Raw genomic sequence first — 17523 nt, forward strand, 5'->3', positions numbered from 1 at the left:
ATTGTTCCATTTCACCCCTGCTCAATGCACACACACACACACACACACATGCACCCTCTCCTCTCTCTCTGGCTCAGCTCCCCACAACTCCCTGCACCAGCCTCCCTCCACTCACACAGCCGCAGCGCTGCCCGCACAGCCACGGGCACCTCCAGCCTTCCTCCCCCATCTCCCTCATCCTCTTTGCCCCCTTTGCTTTCCTGGACGGGAGCTGAAACCTGCAGCCCTCACACACACCCCAGCCCCCATACACCCTGTCCACTCACACCCACCCCCAATCACACCCCACCCACACCCCCTGCAGAAATCACAGTGATGCAGGTGTGGTGGGAGCTGTCCCCCAGCCCCGTGACACGTCAGTGAGCCAGACCCCCAGCCTCATTTCTCCTCTCTCCCCTGCAGAGGACAAGGACTACAGACAGCAGGCAGCTGTGCCCCTGGAGACAGAGACTCACAGTGGGGAAGACGTGGTGGTGCTGGCCCAGGGCCCCATGGCCCACCTGTTCCACGGGGTGCAGGAGCAGCACTACATCGCCCATGCCATGGCCTACGCTGCCTGCCTCGAGCCCTATGCCACAGAGCCCGGGTGCAGGGCAGCCCGCAGGGCCTCCCATGGCCCACGGTGCTCCCCACAGCTCCTGCTGGCCCTCCTGGCCCTCTGCATGGCTGCCCTCACAGGGAGGGGCTGAGAGGCTCTGCCTGTGTCCCACTGTGGGCAGGACCAAGGGATGCAATAAACACATCAGGTTGTTTGTCTCCATCCGTCCTGCGAAGGCTCGCAGTGGCCATCACCTCCTGAGGTGCTGCCCTGTGCCTGCCTCCCCAGCTGGCTGTGCCTCCTGGCTCTCCCCTGGGACCAGCACTGCAGGCACTGGGGTGCAGGAGGTGATGAAATGTGGGTGAGGAGAGACAATGTCCTGCCCAGCTTTTCCTGGTTGGAGCACTGTACACAAGGGTTGGTACATTCCTATCAAGGGCTGAGCAAGGAGCAGAGTTTTAGTCCACATCCATGGATTTATTGCCCATGAAAGCCTGGGAAGAGAGCAGGGTGCTCGGTGCATGAGTGACCCCAGGTGCTCCCCATACCCACCCTTTTCCCAGCTCAGAGCTGCCCATGGCAGCCTGGGACAGGGCATTGCCCTGCCTGGCACCACAGCCAGGGTGCCCAGGGCAGGATTTAATGCTATCACTGCACTTCCTCTTGTCCCTGCATCTGTCTGTGCCCCAAGCCCATGTGTGCCCAGCAGGCACAGGGCCTTGTGCCAAGGAGGTGACACGAGCCCAGGCCGCGGCCTTTGCACTCAGCAGAGATGTGGTGACACACACCTCCACACACCCTGCTAGGGCTGATCCCTGTCCAAAGTCCCTCCCACAGCTGCTGGATTTACAGACACTGCCAGCAGCGTTGGCCTGTCAGATCACAGCATGCAGCTCCTGGCATCCCTCAGCCTCTGCCTCTGCGCAGGGTTCGGCACCGCTGTCATTCCAGGTGGGGACAAGGACGGGGCCGGGTGCCCGGCTGGCTGCGGTGGGTGCCCAGGGAAGCAGGCTGTCAGCCTGGCTGGCCACAAGGAGGGCCTGGGGAGGGGAGCTGGGGCTGCCCAGCTGAACAGGAATCCATGGGGCTTAGTCACCCCTGCCTTTCTCAGGCACCACTTTTCCTCCGGATTTTCACTTGCTTCTGTGCTGGGGGCTGGTCTGGGGGAAGCGCCTGTATCCTCTATTACCCCTCCCTACCATGGATTTGGCTCTATCCCACTCACCAGATAACTCCCCGTCATGTCTGGTTTTGCTGTCCCCCCTTGTTCCCTGCCCCAGGGCCCTGGGACCAGGCAGTCAGTGCAAGCCTGCACAGTCTCCCCCTACCCCAAACAACCCCCAAACCACCTGGTCCATGTGAGAGGGAACAAGTATCCCTGGGCTCTGCGTACCCCTCAGGGGTGCCCCAGGGGTGCAGGTCCTGTTGTGCTGGGACTGATGGGCGTTTGCATTGTCCCAGCGGAGGAGGAGAATCCATCCTTCTGGTACAAGCAGGCAGCTGAAGCCATCGAAGCCTCCCTCAATATCCAGCCCAGGATACACGAAGCAAAAAACCTCATCATTTTCCTTGGGGATGGTGAGTCCAGCTGGCACCCCAGCAAGCAGGCTGACATGGCCAGTACTCTGCTGAGTGGGATGTGTGCAGGGCACCTGGTCCCGAGGGTGACCAGGACCCTCTCTCTGCCCAGGATTCGGGATCCCCACCATCACAGCCACCCGCATCCTTAAGGGGCAGCAGCAGGGGAAGCTCGGCCCTGAGACCCCTCTTGCTCTGGATGCTTTCCCCTACGTGGCTCTGTCTAAGGTAAATTCCGGCATGCTGGGCATAGGGCCATGGTGATCCTTGGCATGGGGCCAGGTTTTCCCAGGCATGGGGCTGCTGGCAGCCCAGAGCTGCACGCATGTTTTGTATGGGGTCCCTCCCTGTGCCACATGTGTTTATGAGTGAGTGAATGTTTGTGGCACGGGGTGCTCAGGGGACACCCCACTGGAGACCCCTGCCCTGAGTCCCTCTATCCTCGGCAGACCTACAATGTGGACAGGCAGGTCCCTGACAGTGCAGGGACAGCCACAGCCTATCTCTGCGGGGTGAAGGGCAACTACCAGACCATAGGGGTGAGCGCGGCCGCCCGCCACTCACAGTGCAGCACCACGTTTGGCAATGAGGTGATCTCAGTGATGGAGCGAGCCCGCAGAGCTGGTAACGGGGGATGCAGGGCTGGGGAGACACCAGGGGGTCAAGGGGTGCCACACTGGGGACTTCCCTCGGTGGTGGGGACCCTGTTGGGGTCCTTGGTTGGGGCCTGATGTGTGGGGTTTGGCAGGGAAGGCAGTGGGCATCGTGACCACGACGCGGGTGCAGCACGCATCACCCTCGGGAACCTACGCTCACGTGGTGAACCGGGAGTGGTACGCGGATGCCAGCATGCCCCAGGAGGCGCGGCAGCGGGGCTGCAAAGACATCGCCTGGCAGCTGGTCCACAACGTCGACATCAATGTGAGCGCCACACGCGGGAGGAGAGGCTGCAGCGACAGACCCCTCTCAGGGCACCCCCACTAACACCATTTGTCCACCTCATCCTCTGCAGGTGATCCTGGGTGGTGGTCGGAAATACATGACCCCCGTGGGGACGCCGGACCCTGAGTACCCCGCCGACAGCAACCAGAATGGGATACGCGAGGATGGCAACAACCTCATCAACATGTGGCTGGAGGCACGGCCGGTGCGTGATGCATCAGGGACGCTCCTCAGCCCACTGCCCCTGGCACAGGGACAGGCACCCACTCACCCCCCCGGGGATTTGCCCACAGGGTGCCCGCTATGTCTGGAACAAGACGGAGATGATGGCAGCTGCTGCCGACCCCAAAGTGAATTATTTGATGGGTAACAAATGACCCCTGTGCCAGGACCCAAGAGGTGCTGGGACACTCAGCCACTGATGCTGTCCCCAACACATTCCCTCACAGGTCTCTTTGAACCTGTGGACACAAAGTACAACCTGGTGCGTAACACCACCCTGGACCCGTCTCTCACCGAGATGACAGAGGCAGCCATCACCATCCTGAGCAGGAACCCCAAAGGCTTCTACCTCTTTGTGGAAGATAAGTTGGGGCTTGTGCCCCCAGGGCCAGGGAGGGGGCTGTAGGATGGGGGTAGGGAGTCCCCAGCCCACCATGGGTGTCCATCTGCAGGTGGCAGAATCGACCACGGCCACCATGATGGCGCAGCCCATAAGGCGCTGACGGAGGCAGTGGAGTTTGACTGCGCCATCGAGCGGGCGGGCACCATGACAGACGAGTCTGACACCCTCACCGTCATCACCGCTGACCACTCACACGTCTTCGCCTTCGGGGGTTACACCCTGCGCGGTTCCTCCATCTTCGGTGGGGCTCTGCCCTGTCCTGGGTACAGCCATCCCTGTGCCACCCTGACTGTGGCCGAGGGATGATATGGGTGTTCCTTGGCTGATTCTCCTCATCCTTCTCCTCCTCATCCTCCTCCTCCATTTCCCCTTCCCCAGCTCTGGGCCAAAAGAAAACTACTGACGGGAAGAACTACACATCAATCCTCTACGGGAATGGGCCAGGATACCCAGGCGGTGTACGGCCTAACGTGGACCCAGAAACAGCCAGTGAGGACACAGAGGCCATGGCTTGGGTGGTGGGGTGGGGCTGGGGGCCCTCATTGCCCCACCTCACCTCCTTCTCTCCCCTCCACAGTGCAGTTCGAGTACCGCCCACAGGCAGCTGTGCCACTGGCTTCAGAGACCCATGGTGGTGAGGACGTGGCCATCCTGGCCAAGGGCCCCATGGCCCACCTCTTCCACGGAGTGCAGGAGCAGACCTATGTAGCCCATGCCATGGCCTACGCCGCCTGCATCGAGCCCTACACTGACTGCCGCCAGCGGAACTCTGGCCCCGGCATCCGCGGCACCCCCCTGGCCCTGCTCCTGCCTGCCCTCCTTCTGCCCCTCTTCCGTTGATCCTGTGTCCCTAGGGCCTCCCACAGGACACACTCACGTTCCCCTCCCTCCCCATGGTGTGGCACCTGCAGGCAGCTTTCTGAAGCATCCCTGCTCTGGATGCAGCAGCCATGGGGACACCGAGTCCCGGGCACTGGGGGGTTAAATAAACACGCAGTGTGACACTGGTGGGACAGGCGTGTTCGTGGATTGGGGGTGCCTGTGCCATGTGGGCAGGGCAGGGGGTGCTGCCCACTGCTCCCATCCCTTGGCCATGGCCCCTGGCAGCCACCCAGCATATCCAGTGCTTTATTGACCAGAAACAGCAGCGGAAAATACAGCAGTGTCCGTGTGCCTGGGCTCCCAAGCAGGCCGGCATCGCCCGGCCCAGATGCGCTGCTGTGCCCACCTCGGCAGGGCTGGTGCATGGACAGAGGCCTGGCATGGGGAGGGCACCGTGCAGGGGAGGCTTTTGGCATGGGAAGCCCCTTGGAGACAGTGAAGTCCTCCCCCTGCCTTGACTGCTGCTGGGATGGATGTGGTAGGGCTGGGTGAAGGGTTTGGGCTGGGTGCACATAAAAGTGGGTACAGGTGTGCCTGGGTGTGCCCTTGTTCCTCCATGGGCAATGAGGCTCCCTCACTGCACAGGGCAGTGGATGGAAGGGGGATGGGCAGGAGGAAGCTGCCCAACCCAAGTGTCTCTGCTGCCTACACCCCTATGGCAGCTGCCTGCCTTTGGGGTGCCCCCCTGTGACACCCGAGGGTGCCCCCTTTACCTGGAGAATCGGAAGGGAGATGGGAAGTTGGGGAGTGGGCACAAGGCGTCACTTGGGCAGGGGAGAGGATGGAGGGTCCCAGCCTGCTGAAGGGGGATCAGCCTCACCACACCGAGCACTTGTGCACTGGGTTCATGGGTGAGTTCTTGGGGCAGTGGAAGACCCGTCCAAACTCCTCAAACTGTGAGACACTGCCCAGGACCCTGCCAGGAGAGGAGAGGACCTCAGAGCTGGGCACCCCCTGCACTGCTGCCTCGCACTGCACTCACAGCACGTGCTCACCCCAGCAGAACCCCACCCCTGTCCAGGGATATCACCCAAGATCTGCTGGCACCAATACTCCAAAGGGTGCTCATCCCACTTTGCGCAGCACTGACATCTGTGGGAAAGGCTGGCACCCACCATGCCCCCAGCCCCCCCACTTTGGGAGCACCCAGTACCTGTAGTGCTCTGGGGCGTGCTTGTCTGTCAGCACCTGCAGGTAGATGGACTGGGATCTCCTCTTGATGCACCAGTTCTGCAGGGGACAAAGGTTCCATGGACAAACCACGTGGGGCACCCTGGGTCCTGGTAACCACCAGGACACCATGGACCTTCTGGCTGCTAGGGATTGAGGGCAGTGATGCCCTGATTGAGTTTGTTATTTTAGGGTCTCCCAGGAGCCTCTGTACATGGTGGGTTGGGAGACCGTGGAGTCATGTCTTTTATTGTAGGGTCTCTGGGGGTGCTCCTTCAGGGCTGAGCTGTGTACCCTGAGCCCAGGACCTGATGATGCAGCCGAGCCCAGCTCCTGGCCATTGGTCCTGGGTCCCACAGGGCTCTCTCCCCATCCCCTTAGGCTACTGGCCCCATACAAGGTGACCCTCCTGCCCCAATAGCTGTTACATGTGAGGAGGACAGGGGCTCACCTGGGCAAAGGCGATGAAGAAGAGCTGGTCATGTGTGTATTTCATGTGGTGCAGGGGATGCTCCGGGCCGTGCTCCCTCACCCACTTCTGGTAGGCCTGGAGAACAAGGGATGCCCTCAGCATGGCCTGGGTACTCCCCCAAACCCACCCTGGACCCACCCCCAAACCCCCAGCAAGCAGCAATCAGGATCCTGACCACTCCCTTGCTGCAGGGAGTAAGGAGGGTTTGGGCATCTCCTCCGCCTCAACAGGGATGGCATAAGCAGCTGCCCATGGCTGTGGCACCCAGGGTGGGGGGACACTCACGTAGTAGGCGAGTTTGAGCCCCCCCATGTCAGCGATGTTCTCCCCCAGTGTGTGTTTGCCATTCACCTGCCAAGACAGAAGTGACAGCATGAACAGAAGTGTCCCCATCCCCATGCTGGCACTGAGGGGATGGGGACCCCCCAGTGCCCTGAGGAATTTCCAGGCTAAGGTGTGATGAATTGCTGGTCTCAGGGCTGGGCAGGGCAGAGTCAGTTCTCCTGCAGGCACCCAGCCCTAAGTGATGGGGCAGCAGGGACCTCTCCATGGAGCAGCTGTGCCTTGCTGGGCATTGCCTGGCAGGAAAGGGGGTCTCACCCTCTGGTTGTAGACGGTGAAGTTGTCGTAGAGGTTGACGATGCACTGCGCCTTCTTCAGGAACTTGCTGTATGACCGCTCCGTCCACCAGTGCACCAGGTTCCCATGCCGGTCATACTGTCCCCCTGCCGAGGCAACTGCCACCTCCAGGAATCGCAAGGGACCCAGGCGTCCTGCCTGGCTGCCCCAGCCCATCCTCACATCCGGGCAGGATACAAGAGGGACACTCACCCCAGTCATCGTAGCCATGGGTCAGCTCGTGCCCAATGATGGTGCCAATCCCACCATAGTTCAGTGACCTGTTGGATGGGGAACAGAGGTGAGAGGGTGGAGCTGTGGTGTTGGCAGGGATGGGGGTGACCCCATGACATGGCAACCCCCAGCCATCCCCCAGCCCCACACTCACTGCGGGAACTCGGGGTCGTAGAGCGTGGGCTGCAGGATGCCAGCAGGGAACACTAGGGACACAGGAGAATATTGCAGTTGGTGTCACCCTGTCCTGTACCCACCCACAGCCATCACCCAGCACCACGGGACCCTGGGCCTTGTCCCCATCCCAGATCCTCCCTGCTCCCCCCTGGGGGCAGACAGTGCTCACCCATCTGGTTCTTGTTGGGCAGGTAGTAGGCGTTCAGTGCCTGGGGAGGCAGCAGCCACCTGCAAGGAGAGACAGCAGTGCTGGGCTGCACAACACCGAGGGACATGGAAGTGCCATCCCTCTGCACAGCTGGGGAACAGGGGGGGCACTCCTGGCATCCCTGTGCCCTTCTGCCTACAGCCTGTGGGCTGCATCTGGGCATGGGGACAGGGGACACTGGTGGCACCATGCTGGGCCCCTCCATGTCCCCCCGGGACAAGGGGATACCCACGCGGACTTATCCACCTCCTGCCGGATCTTCTTCACCGAGAGCCTGATGCCAAAGGCGATGCTGTTGAGGATGTTCTTGAAGTAAGTCTTCTCATCCACCTCAAACTGGGGGGACACAGCCACATCAGGGGAGATGCCAGCCCCAAGAGTGTGGAGGGCAGACCTGTGGTGTCCTCCCACCCCTGTGAGCCTTGGTGACCGTGTGGAAGTGTCGCAAGTGTGATCTCATGTCCCATGCTGTGTGTCCACAGGGGCAGCTGCTTCTCTGCCAGCTCCGGGAGGTCCCTGGGCCACACTGGCACCCCCAGCCCTTGCCAAGGATGGGGCTGAGCTCTGGGAGCTGCCATGTGGGGAAGGAGACACCATCCCAGACCCCAGGGACTGTATGGCACTGCCAGTGTGGGGCACCCTGCCAGCAGTGACCAGGAGGGGGCTTGTTTTGAGGTGGCCTGATGCAGATGTGGGGACCATCTTCCCTCACCATGTGCCCATGTCCTCACATGCTCCTGGGCTATCCCTTGCCTCATATTCCTTGTCGATGGCCTCTGGCTTCAGGAGGAAATCAGGGTACCCAATCATCACCATCATATACCGGAGCTGTGGGCAAAATCAGTGGTGGGTTCAGGCCCCTATGCCATGTGCCCCAGTGCTGGTGATGGGGCCAAAGACACAAGTGCATGCTAGGGGCCACTACCTTGGCCCTGGCTGCTCTCCGTGTCTCCTCATCCATCCAATCCAGCTCATCCAGGCGCTGGTCGAGGATGTATTTGATGTCCTCCACCAGCTGCTGCACCTATGGTGGGTCACCATGGTGCTGGCACAGCATCCCCACCATCCACCACTGGCCAGACAGCCCTTGGTGGGGGCAGTAGGCACTCTGGCAAGGTGATGGGAGATCAGGGTGTCTTCCTGCCCATAGGCAGCATCACCTACCTTGGCTTTGCTGGCAGAGGAGAAGTGCTCCTCAACGAAGAGAGCTCCCAGGGCCATTCCAAAGTGCTTGTTGGCCTGGCTCAGGCAGATCTTACCCGGCTCCAGCTGCTTCTCATTGCCCTCCATCTCCTTGGAGAGCTCGTGGATGGCATCGCGGAAGGGGGTGGAGAGGTGCTCACTCAGCACCACCACAATGCGCCACAGCATGTAGTTGTGAAGGATCCTGGGACAGGGACAGGGGCGGCCTCAGCATGTCCCCAGGCACAGGGAGGGTGGGAGCATGTGCCAGGATGGGGACACTGCTGCTCGGGGACACCTCTGCTCGGAGACACAGGGGGCCATGGCTGGTGGGCCACAGGGACAGGCTGGCACCACGTCCCTCCCTGACGTGCCATGAGTCTGGTGACCTCTGGCATGGGTGGCTCAGCAGGTGTCCAGGCATGACCAGGATGCTGTGGGGCTCACAACAGCGCCTTTCCCACAAGCTTTCCCAGATTTCCTGTGCCCAGCCCGGCCTTCCCCACACCAGGAGGAGGGTGATGGTGGGGGGTTCCAGGCACAGCTGTCCTGTCTCCCCTGCCAGGCCGGGAAAGGTGCCAGGGGCACAGGAGGTGCCAGCCCCCCTCACCTGCTGGGTGTCACACGGATGAGGTTGGACACCTTGTGCATGTAGTCGGTGGCCAGCAGCACCACCTCCTCCTCCTCCGAGAAGTCGTCATGGAAGATGCGATCCAGCAAGCGCTTCCACTTGAGCTGCCAGGGCAGGCACTGTCAGGGGGCATGGGGACCCCTACTCCATGCCACCCTGGAGGGGATCCCCTCCAGCCTTTCCAGCCTCCCACCAGAGGAGTGGATTATCCTCAAGTGGATTTAACTGGGACAGGTGGTGGGCATTGAGGGTATGGAGCAGGGGGACAGGGACAAGTGTGGTGCACAGGCAGGTGGGGGACAGGCTGGCACCAGGGCACTCACGGTGGGAGTGATGCGCTGCAGCTCGGCCAGGGTCACTTTGTGGTACATGCTGCCAACATCCCTGCGCACGTCGTCGTACTCGGACACCGTGATCTGCACAGGGTGGGCATGGCTGTCACCATCCCTCTGCCCGCCTTGAGGGTGACACAGCAATAGTACACGGGGATGGGGCACATGACTGGGCAACTCTAGGGCATTTCTAATGTGGGTACTGACCCACACACTTCCCACTCCCTGCCCCAGGAACCCTCTGCTGCCAGAGGGACCCTGAGGGCTGGTCAGAAGGTCCCAAGGAACTGGGTTATCTGAGGAATGGGCACACACGTCCCTCCAAGGTCCAGACTAAGGTCCCCAAGACCTGTATATAGAGTCAACAAGGGCCCAGAGTGGCCTCACAATGAGTAGATGCTGGGCTGGAGTGGTTACCCCAAGGGCTGGGAATGAGGGTTCTCAGGATGTGGGACTGGGCACTGAAGCTCTGCCGTGAGGTCCTCAAGAGCATGAGATCCCCAAGTTCTAGGTCTGAAGGTCCCCAAGGGAGTGGAAGTCCCCATGGAGGGATTGGAATGAGATTGCTCAGAAGCAGATATGGATGTCCCCCAAAATCTATGACTGGGATGCCCAAGGGCTGGACAAGGGCACCCCAAGGTTCATGGCATGTATCCCTCTCACATTGGCGAGGTGCTGCTCCAGCTGCAGGATCTCCTGGGCTTTCTGCTCCACATTCTCAGCCCCCAGGAGGGTGAGCAGTCGCTCCATGAACACTCGGTATGCGGCCAGGATCTGTTCAGAGGGAAGGGATGCTCAGGGCCACCCCCCACTGTCCTGTGGCACCCAGTCCCCAGCACTGCTGGCACTGGGTGCCCTCTGTCTGCCAGTCCTGCTGGCTGCTGCTCCCTCTCCTGCTGTCCCCAAGGACGCGTTGTGCCCCCCTCACCTTCTCACTCTCCTCATCCTGCCCCAGGTAGAGGGTCCGTTCGGGCAGGGTCAGCCCGTCCTGGTCGATCTGGAACAAGAGATGGGCACTGGGTGAGCAGAGGGAGGGCCCTGTGCCGGGCCAGGCACCCCTCACTTTCCCCGTATCGCAGAGTGGCCCTGGTGTCCCTGGAGCCAAGGATGCCAGTGTGCTGGAGCAGCGCCAGGAATGGGCAGGTCGCTGCCTCAGTTTCCCTCCTGCTGGAGGCTGCTGGAGCTGCAGCAGGCAGCATGCAACAGGCTGGGAGTGCTGGGCACAGAGCAGGCTCCTGCTCCATGGCCTGACTGGCACATGGGCTGCCTCACAGCCTGCCCTATGCTGACACCACTCTCTGCCCCATCCCTGCTCCCTGGTGTCCCCCACCTGCCCCAGAGCAGCCCCACTGCTGTGCTGCAGCCTGCATGGTGAGCTGCATGGACACCCTCACTCTTCACACACAGCCCTGCTGTGCTGCAACCACAGGCACAGCCTCCAACCAAACACACACCTGAGCACACTTGCACGTACCTGCACACTCACACACACACACAAGCACACAGGTAACTCAACCTTCTGGACACACACCTATGGATGCTCACATGCCTACACGGGAACATTGTTCCATTTCACCCCTGCTCGATGCACACACACACACACACACACACACACATATGCACCCTCTCCTCTCTCTCTGGCTCAGCTCCCCACAGCTCCCTGCACCAGCCTCCCTCCACTCACACAGCCGCAGCGCTGCCCGCACAGCCACGGGCACCTCCAGCCTTCCTCCCCCATCTCCCTCATCCTCTCTGCCCACTTTGCTTTCCTGGACGGGAGCTGAAACCTGCAGCCCTCACACACACCCCAGCCCCCATACACCCTGTCCACTCACACCCACCCCAATCACACCCCCCCGACACCCCAAACCCTGACCCTTAGCCCTGGCTGTCACACCCATCTCCCCCCCTCGCCCCCGGTGTCCCACCCCGCGCACTCCCGGTCCCGCTCAGCCCGCCCATCCTTTCCCTGTGACCGACGCTCCCTCTAGTGTTACACACGCGCGGCCCGGAGCCGGCAGCGAGCCGCCCTGCCCCGCACACCCACTCATGCTCACATCCCACAGCCCCACCATCTCACAGGGAACGGGGCGGCTCGGCTCCACCACTGTGTCCCCACAGTGCCCTCGCCATCACCACCACCTCTTCCCCGTACGCGCCCCCCGTGCTCACCCTTTCCCTGCTATGCCCGCCTCCGTGCCCATCACCGAGCCCACCACGGCATCCCTGCTGTGCCATTGCTGTGCTCCCTCCATGCCCACCACTGCACCCCCACAGCCACCAAGAGACTCGGCCAGTCAGATAAAGCCCACCTGTACTCTGGTGGCACCTCAGGGTGAGTGACATGGTCTGACAGGGGTGGGTAAGACTGGGAAAGCCATGGGAAAATGCCCTGGCACAGTGCTGGGGGGTTGGTGGACATCCCCCTGCCTCTGTCTAGGGCAGCCACAATGCCAGGGTGAGGGCTTGGCTGCCAGGACTCTGCAGACCTTGGTGCCCTCTGGGCTGTCTTCAGCACCCAGGCAGGTGGCACTGCCTCACTCGGTGCATCCTTCTGCCCGTGTCCCCAGCCCTGTCCTGGAGGTGCCACCCTCAGCCCAGGGTAGCCTGACACAGAGGTCCCATGCTGGAAAGACAGGAGGGTCCCCAGGGACAGGAGGGGTCCCCACCCCAGCCACTGCTATAGCCAAGCCCAGACCCTGCGCAGGCACTCGGTGCCTCTGCAGCAAGGACCGTGACCCCAGGCAGGTGTCAGCGGCACTGCTGGGTGCCTGGGGCAGGGGCAGCCGCAGGGGCACGGTGCCCTCACCCGGATGACGTAGCGGGAAGTGTTCCTCTCGTCCAGGCTGACGGTGAGGGAGAAGAGCACGGCAGCGCTGTAGACGCCCTGTGTCTTGTAGAGCAGCTCGTTGATGTCCCTGCGCTCCGGAGGGGCGTCCCAGCCACCGCACTCCCCGATGACCTCCAGCATGGGCCGGGGCCCGAGCCGATCGATCTCAGCCCGGTCCAGGCACGAGCGGAAAAACTCCTTGACCTTCCTCTCTGCCGAGGCGCGGGCTCGGCGCCGCACGGGGCGGCTCAGCAGCGCCCGCAGCTTGGCCTCGTTCTGTTCGGCGATGGCCCCGATGGTGCCGTACACCAGCTTGTCCTCGGGGATGCCGTGCCGCCGGAGCCAGCCGCCACAGGCGAACGAGTAGAAGTCCTGGCAAGGGTCGATGGTAGCATCCATGTTGGCACTTAGGAAGCGGGATGCCCGCAGGAAGGCCTTCTTCTCCTGGCACCCCTCCAGGCAGTAGCTGTCCCCTTCGGTCGCCAGGTACTTGAGGACCAACATGCACGTCAAGATGACGCAGAGCCCCGCGGCAAAGACCAGCCCTGAGAGCAGGCAGACCTCCCGGCGGCTCCAGCGGGGCAGCCCCCCTCGGCGCTTCTTGGCCCCTGCGCCCAGCTGGAGGGCGAAGCCGTTGGGCAGCGTCCCGCTCTGGTACTTGCTCACGTACTTCACCTCCTGAAACTCATCGTAGTGCGCTGTCAGCGAGTAGGTCTTCTCCATGGCCGGGGATGGGGCTCCCTGCCAGCAGCACTGGTGCAGGGGGCTCAGGGCAGGCGGAGGGCAGGCTCAGGCAGCCCACAGTTCATGCCGGAGCCGTGCCTGCCACTGGGAAATGGTGATGTCCGGGTGAGTAAGGAAGCTCCTGGAAAAGGCAGAGGAGATGGATTGGGGGGGGATTGGGAGGAGCAAGGGCGGGGGGGTTACTTCTTGTCGTCATTGCTGCCTGTATATCCATCCCCATGTGTGCCCCACTGCTGGCACTGAGATTGTCCATAGTGCCAGGAGCTTGGTGGCACTTCTACCCCATGGCTGTCCCCTCTGCCAGGTCCTTTGGTGACAGGGCAGGTCACCTGCATGCAGGACACCTGCATGATGGCACATTTCAGTCTCCGGTACAGCTAATCTCAGACCCCCACACCCACACAGTGCACCCATGCTGCGTGGATGTCCAAGGTGTTCCATGAACCCAAACTCAGCACCATGAGAACCCTTCCCAACAAGGGGGAGCAGAGGACTGCCAGTCTCTCTGGGTGGGGTATGGATGGGGTGAGCAGCTTGGGGAAGAGGGGCTTTGGGGAGGTTTGTGAGGGGAGCCGTGGGCTGGGTCAGGTTGAGTGGCCCCGCACTGGGTTGCACGGGTGGTGCTGCACCGTGGCGGGCGGCGTTGCATTGTGCTGTGCGGGGTGGTGCTGCGCCGTGTTGCATTGCATTGTGTCAAATTGTGGCACGGTGCGTGATGTGTGAACAAAGTTAATTCCAGTCTGGGGGGAACCCTGCACCCCGTAGACACACCACAGCATTCCCCCACAATCACCAGCACCATCCATCCAACCCCTCTTCACTGGGTGGTGCACGACAGGCAGGGGTGTCTGTCAGGGTGACACGCTGGGGAGGAGGGGGTCTGCCCATGGGGAAAGGAGGGTGGGGACACAGATGGGTGTGGGGGGGGTCTTCAAAAGGAAACCCTGCTTCTTGCTTGGTGAAGAATGGTATCCAGATTTGCAGGTGGGGGAGGACGGGTTGGGGACAAAAAGCTGCTCGGGAGGTGGCCAGCATCCCCACAGCAGGGCTCCCCCGTGCCCCGTCCTTCTGCAACTTGGGCAAAGTTGTGCCCCGGCGCAGCAGCCCGGCAGTGCCCATGCCAGGGAGCTGCTGCCGTCGGAAAGTTAGCGGGGACGGCAGCCGGCACGGCAAAGCGTGGGGAGGGGGGGGCAGGGGGCTGCCCAGGAAGCTCGAGGGATGCTGCTCAGTGCGCTGCCCGAGATGCTCAGGGGATGCTCGGGGGTTCCCCGGGAATGCTGCCCGCGATGCTCGGAGGATGCCGCCTGCCCAGTATGTTCGGGAAGGTGCTTGCCGGGATGGCAGGGAAATGCTCGGGAGGTGCTAGGGAGATGCCGACCGGGATGATGCCTTTGGTGCTCGGGGCCATGCTCGAGGGTTGCTCGAGGGATGCTCGGGACGTGCTCCCCGGAATGATGCCCGGGATATTCGGGGTATTCTCGGGGAGTGCTCCCCGGGCTGCTCGCGGGGTGCTCACCGAGGTACTCGAGGGATGCTGGGGGGATGATCTTCGTTCTGCTGCCCGGGAAGTACGCGGGTGCTCGGGGGTCGCTCGTGGTTTGCTCACCGAGATACTTGGAGGATGCTCCCGGGATGCTGTGGCGACGCTGCCGGGATGCTCGGGGACGCCGTCCGGGATGCTCGGGGGGCCCCGGGGGTGCTCACCGGCTCTCTCAGGGGGTGTCAGGAGGCTGCCGGGGGCTGGCCAACCCCGCGCCACCGTCCGGCTGCGCGCCCCGCGCTCCGCTCCGCGCCCCGCGCCGCGGCTGGCGGAGCGGCGGGGCCGGAGGGAGGCGGCGGGGCGGGGAGGGGGTGGTGTCTCCAGCCCGGCTCTCCCGCAGGCCAGGCTCCATTAACGAGATTATTATGCAAAAGAAGCAGCCCTGTGCCACCCGCCAGCCTTACCTCATCCTCGCCGGCGGGGAGGTAGGACAGGGGTGTCCCTGAGCCCCTTTACCCCGGGGGGGGGGCTGGCACAGGGCTGGCAGTGCCAGTCCGCCTGGCACTCCCCGTGCGGGGACCCTGCCGCCACCCCCCGGCAGCCGGACACCCCGGAGGGGCACGGGTGGGCACAGCCGACGGCCTGTGCCAGGAGCATCCCGGCACCCCCTCCCTCCCCGGGCACCCTGGCAGACCCGGCCCGGCCCGGCCCTGTTCTGCCGGAGTGGGTGCAGCGGGACAGACTGCGGGGGGGCAGGAGACAGAGCCTGAAAGGCTCTGGGTGAGACACGGTGGGCACGGGGGTGGCAGGGGTGGCACGAGGAGGAAGCCGTGCATTCGAACACACAGGCAAAGGTCCGGGAATATTAAACTGCATTGCAGATAAATCCCCAACATAAATATCGTGAGCTGCTCTGCCACGGGGGGGCCCAGCAAGGAGATTTATAGCCCAGCAATTCCCACGGTGGCCCCCTGCAGTGCCTGGGTACTCTGGCCTCCCCCGTGGCCATCCTGTCTGTGGTGCTCAGGGGTGCCCTGCTACCCTCACCCTCCTGTGCTGGCGCATTCCTGGGTGCTCAGAGGGGGCTCTGGGTCTCCCAGGTGCTGGGGAGGAACAGCACATACTGGGTGCTGTGCTGTGGCAGGGGGCCCTGCTTGTCATGGCACAGGTGGCCCAGTGATGTGGGACCTGCTCCCTTGTCCTGTGGGTACTGTGGGCTGGCCCCAGGCACAGCTCTCGGTGCCTGGGGCTGCTGAGGCTGCTCTTTCTGTGCTGGGGTGCTGGGCATGGCCTGGGCATGGTGCCTTCTGCAGCAGCCAGACCCAGCATCACCTGCACAGGCAGTGGCACACACGTACATTGTGTGCACTCACACACACTGACATGCACCAGCACAGACACACTCTGTGCCTTCACACACACTCTCAAGCACTCACTGCCATCCACATGTACCCTGGCACACTAAACACAAGCTCAGGTGTTGCAGCTCAGCTTTCATGGGGCACACACTAAAGCAGAGAGAATCATGAATCCCATGAGAGAGACACCTCAGGCATCCTAGGCAGCCAGGTATCACCAACCCCAGTGAGATGCACCCAGGGCACCCAGTCAGGCTGGGCACAGGGAATCCACCCTGCTGCTCATGAGGGTGCTGGCTGGAAGATAGGAGCATGGGACTCCCCATGCCTGCACTTACCCTGAGATGCACTTGGTACCTTGGTTGGAGCATGATGGATGCACATGGGGGGTGGGGAGGGTCTGGTGTTATTAACAGCCCTGGGTATTGCTCCAACAGGGCTGTAAAAATTAAAGGCGTGTGGATATAAAATAATGGATAAATCTGAGCTGGCCGCAGAGTGCTGCGGTGTCCCGCAGGTGTTGGCATCTCAAAAAGCCACAGTACAGCAGGTGTGGGATGGGCATCTGTGGGTAAACATGGGGCATCAGGCAGTGCCTGCACCCTCTTCCAAATGCTGACTTTCCCGAAAAAGGTCTGGCGAGTGCCCTGAGAGGATGCGCAGGCAGTGCCAACCTGTGGAACTGGTACTGCAAGGCAAGCAGCTGCTGCTGGAGCTGGAATGGAAGAAAAGAGTTTACCCCTTTGCAGACTGGGCTGGGGCACAGGGCACCTGCTTCTGGATGCCCAAGCTCTGCCCAGCCCATGCATACCCAACAGCAGGATCCGTGCCGTGGGGCCAACACACCCAGAGATCACCAGGTGGCTGTGAGCATCCCGTGGCCCGGCGCTCATCATCACCCAGCCCGCCAGCCCCGCTCCGCCCTGCCCATCCCGCGGGCCACCCCGCCGGCATCCTCATTTTCCCCAAGATTAGCCGCGGCGCGGGAGCCTCCGCGCATCGCCAGCAGGTGACAAATAAGATTTTTCCACTCTCGCGAGCACCCGGCATGGGTCTGTCATTGAAAATGCAAAGCAGCGCGGTGCCAACCTCCGCCATCCGCTCTCACCTCTGTCAGCCCCTCAGCGCTGAGCACCCAGCCAGATGAACCCCCCCACCATCACGTCCAGACCCCCGCTCCACCCGCTGTGCTCCCTCGGCAGTGCTGGGGTGCAGGGCATGGTGCCTTCAAGCCTAATAAAACAGGGCAGGTTCCCGCGGGTTTCTTAGAGGGCTGCTAGTTTGGGAGTGTCAGCCTGGGTGGGCAACACGGCATTTTGGTGCACCCACATGCTGGCGGAGGTTTGCACCAGTGAGGGGCTGTCCCTTATAGGAAACACCTGGCCCAAGACTTGCCTGTTTGGGGTGGGCATCACCCCACAAGTCCCACCCCAAGGAGGCCCATCCCCAGCACCCAAGGCGGGAGTACGGGAGTGCTCCGCCCCACAGCTGGGTGCATTCAACCATTACCCACAACCCTCAC

General features: G+C 62.4%; 2 protein-coding genes across 3 annotated transcripts; one reads left to right on the top strand and one right to left on the bottom strand.

The window, feature by feature from the left end:
- Nucleotides 1–1075: 1075 nt before the first annotated feature.
- Nucleotides 1076–4675, top strand: LOC129124366 (intestinal-type alkaline phosphatase-like). Its single transcript, XM_077184041.1, has 11 exons — nucleotides 1076–1489; nucleotides 2000–2116; nucleotides 2229–2365; nucleotides 2506–2740; nucleotides 2865–3037; nucleotides 3129–3263; nucleotides 3352–3424; nucleotides 3508–3640; nucleotides 3731–3924; nucleotides 4062–4154; nucleotides 4243–4675. Exons 1-11 carry the CDS (start codon nucleotides 1426–1428, stop codon nucleotides 4521–4523), a joined length of 1635 nt encoding a protein of 544 aa, XP_077040156.1. The 5' UTR covers nucleotides 1076–1425; the 3' UTR covers nucleotides 4524–4675.
- Nucleotides 4676–4797: 122 nt separating this feature from the next.
- Nucleotides 4798–15212, bottom strand: ECEL1 (endothelin converting enzyme like 1). Of its 2 annotated transcripts, none has more exons than XM_077184040.1 (18): nucleotides 14770–15212; nucleotides 12399–13284; nucleotides 10518–10586; nucleotides 10253–10363; nucleotides 9581–9673; nucleotides 9237–9361; nucleotides 8609–8831; nucleotides 8370–8468; nucleotides 8198–8272; nucleotides 7677–7780; nucleotides 7406–7464; nucleotides 7214–7265; nucleotides 7039–7106; nucleotides 6808–6932; nucleotides 6493–6558; nucleotides 6187–6282; nucleotides 5719–5795; nucleotides 4798–5481 (listed from the first exon to the last, which is right to left on the bottom strand). In XM_077184040.1, the coding sequence occupies exons 2-18, from the start codon at nucleotides 13140–13142 to the stop codon at nucleotides 5382–5384; spliced, it is 2286 nt and encodes a 761-aa protein (XP_077040155.1). In that variant the 5' UTR covers nucleotides 13143–13284; nucleotides 14770–15212; the 3' UTR covers nucleotides 4798–5381. The 2 variants fall into 2 exon arrangements, with proteins under 2 accessions (XP_077040155.1, XP_054495287.2); XM_054639312.2 differs by having other exon boundaries at nucleotides 14680–15212.
- Between the last annotated feature and the right edge of the window lie 2311 nt (nucleotides 15213–17523).

This window comes from Agelaius phoeniceus, chromosome 10, assembly GCF_051311805.1.
Source record: "Agelaius phoeniceus isolate bAgePho1 chromosome 10, bAgePho1.hap1, whole genome shotgun sequence".
In the NCBI taxonomy this organism is placed as follows: Eukaryota; Metazoa; Chordata; class Aves; order Passeriformes; family Icteridae; genus Agelaius; species Agelaius phoeniceus.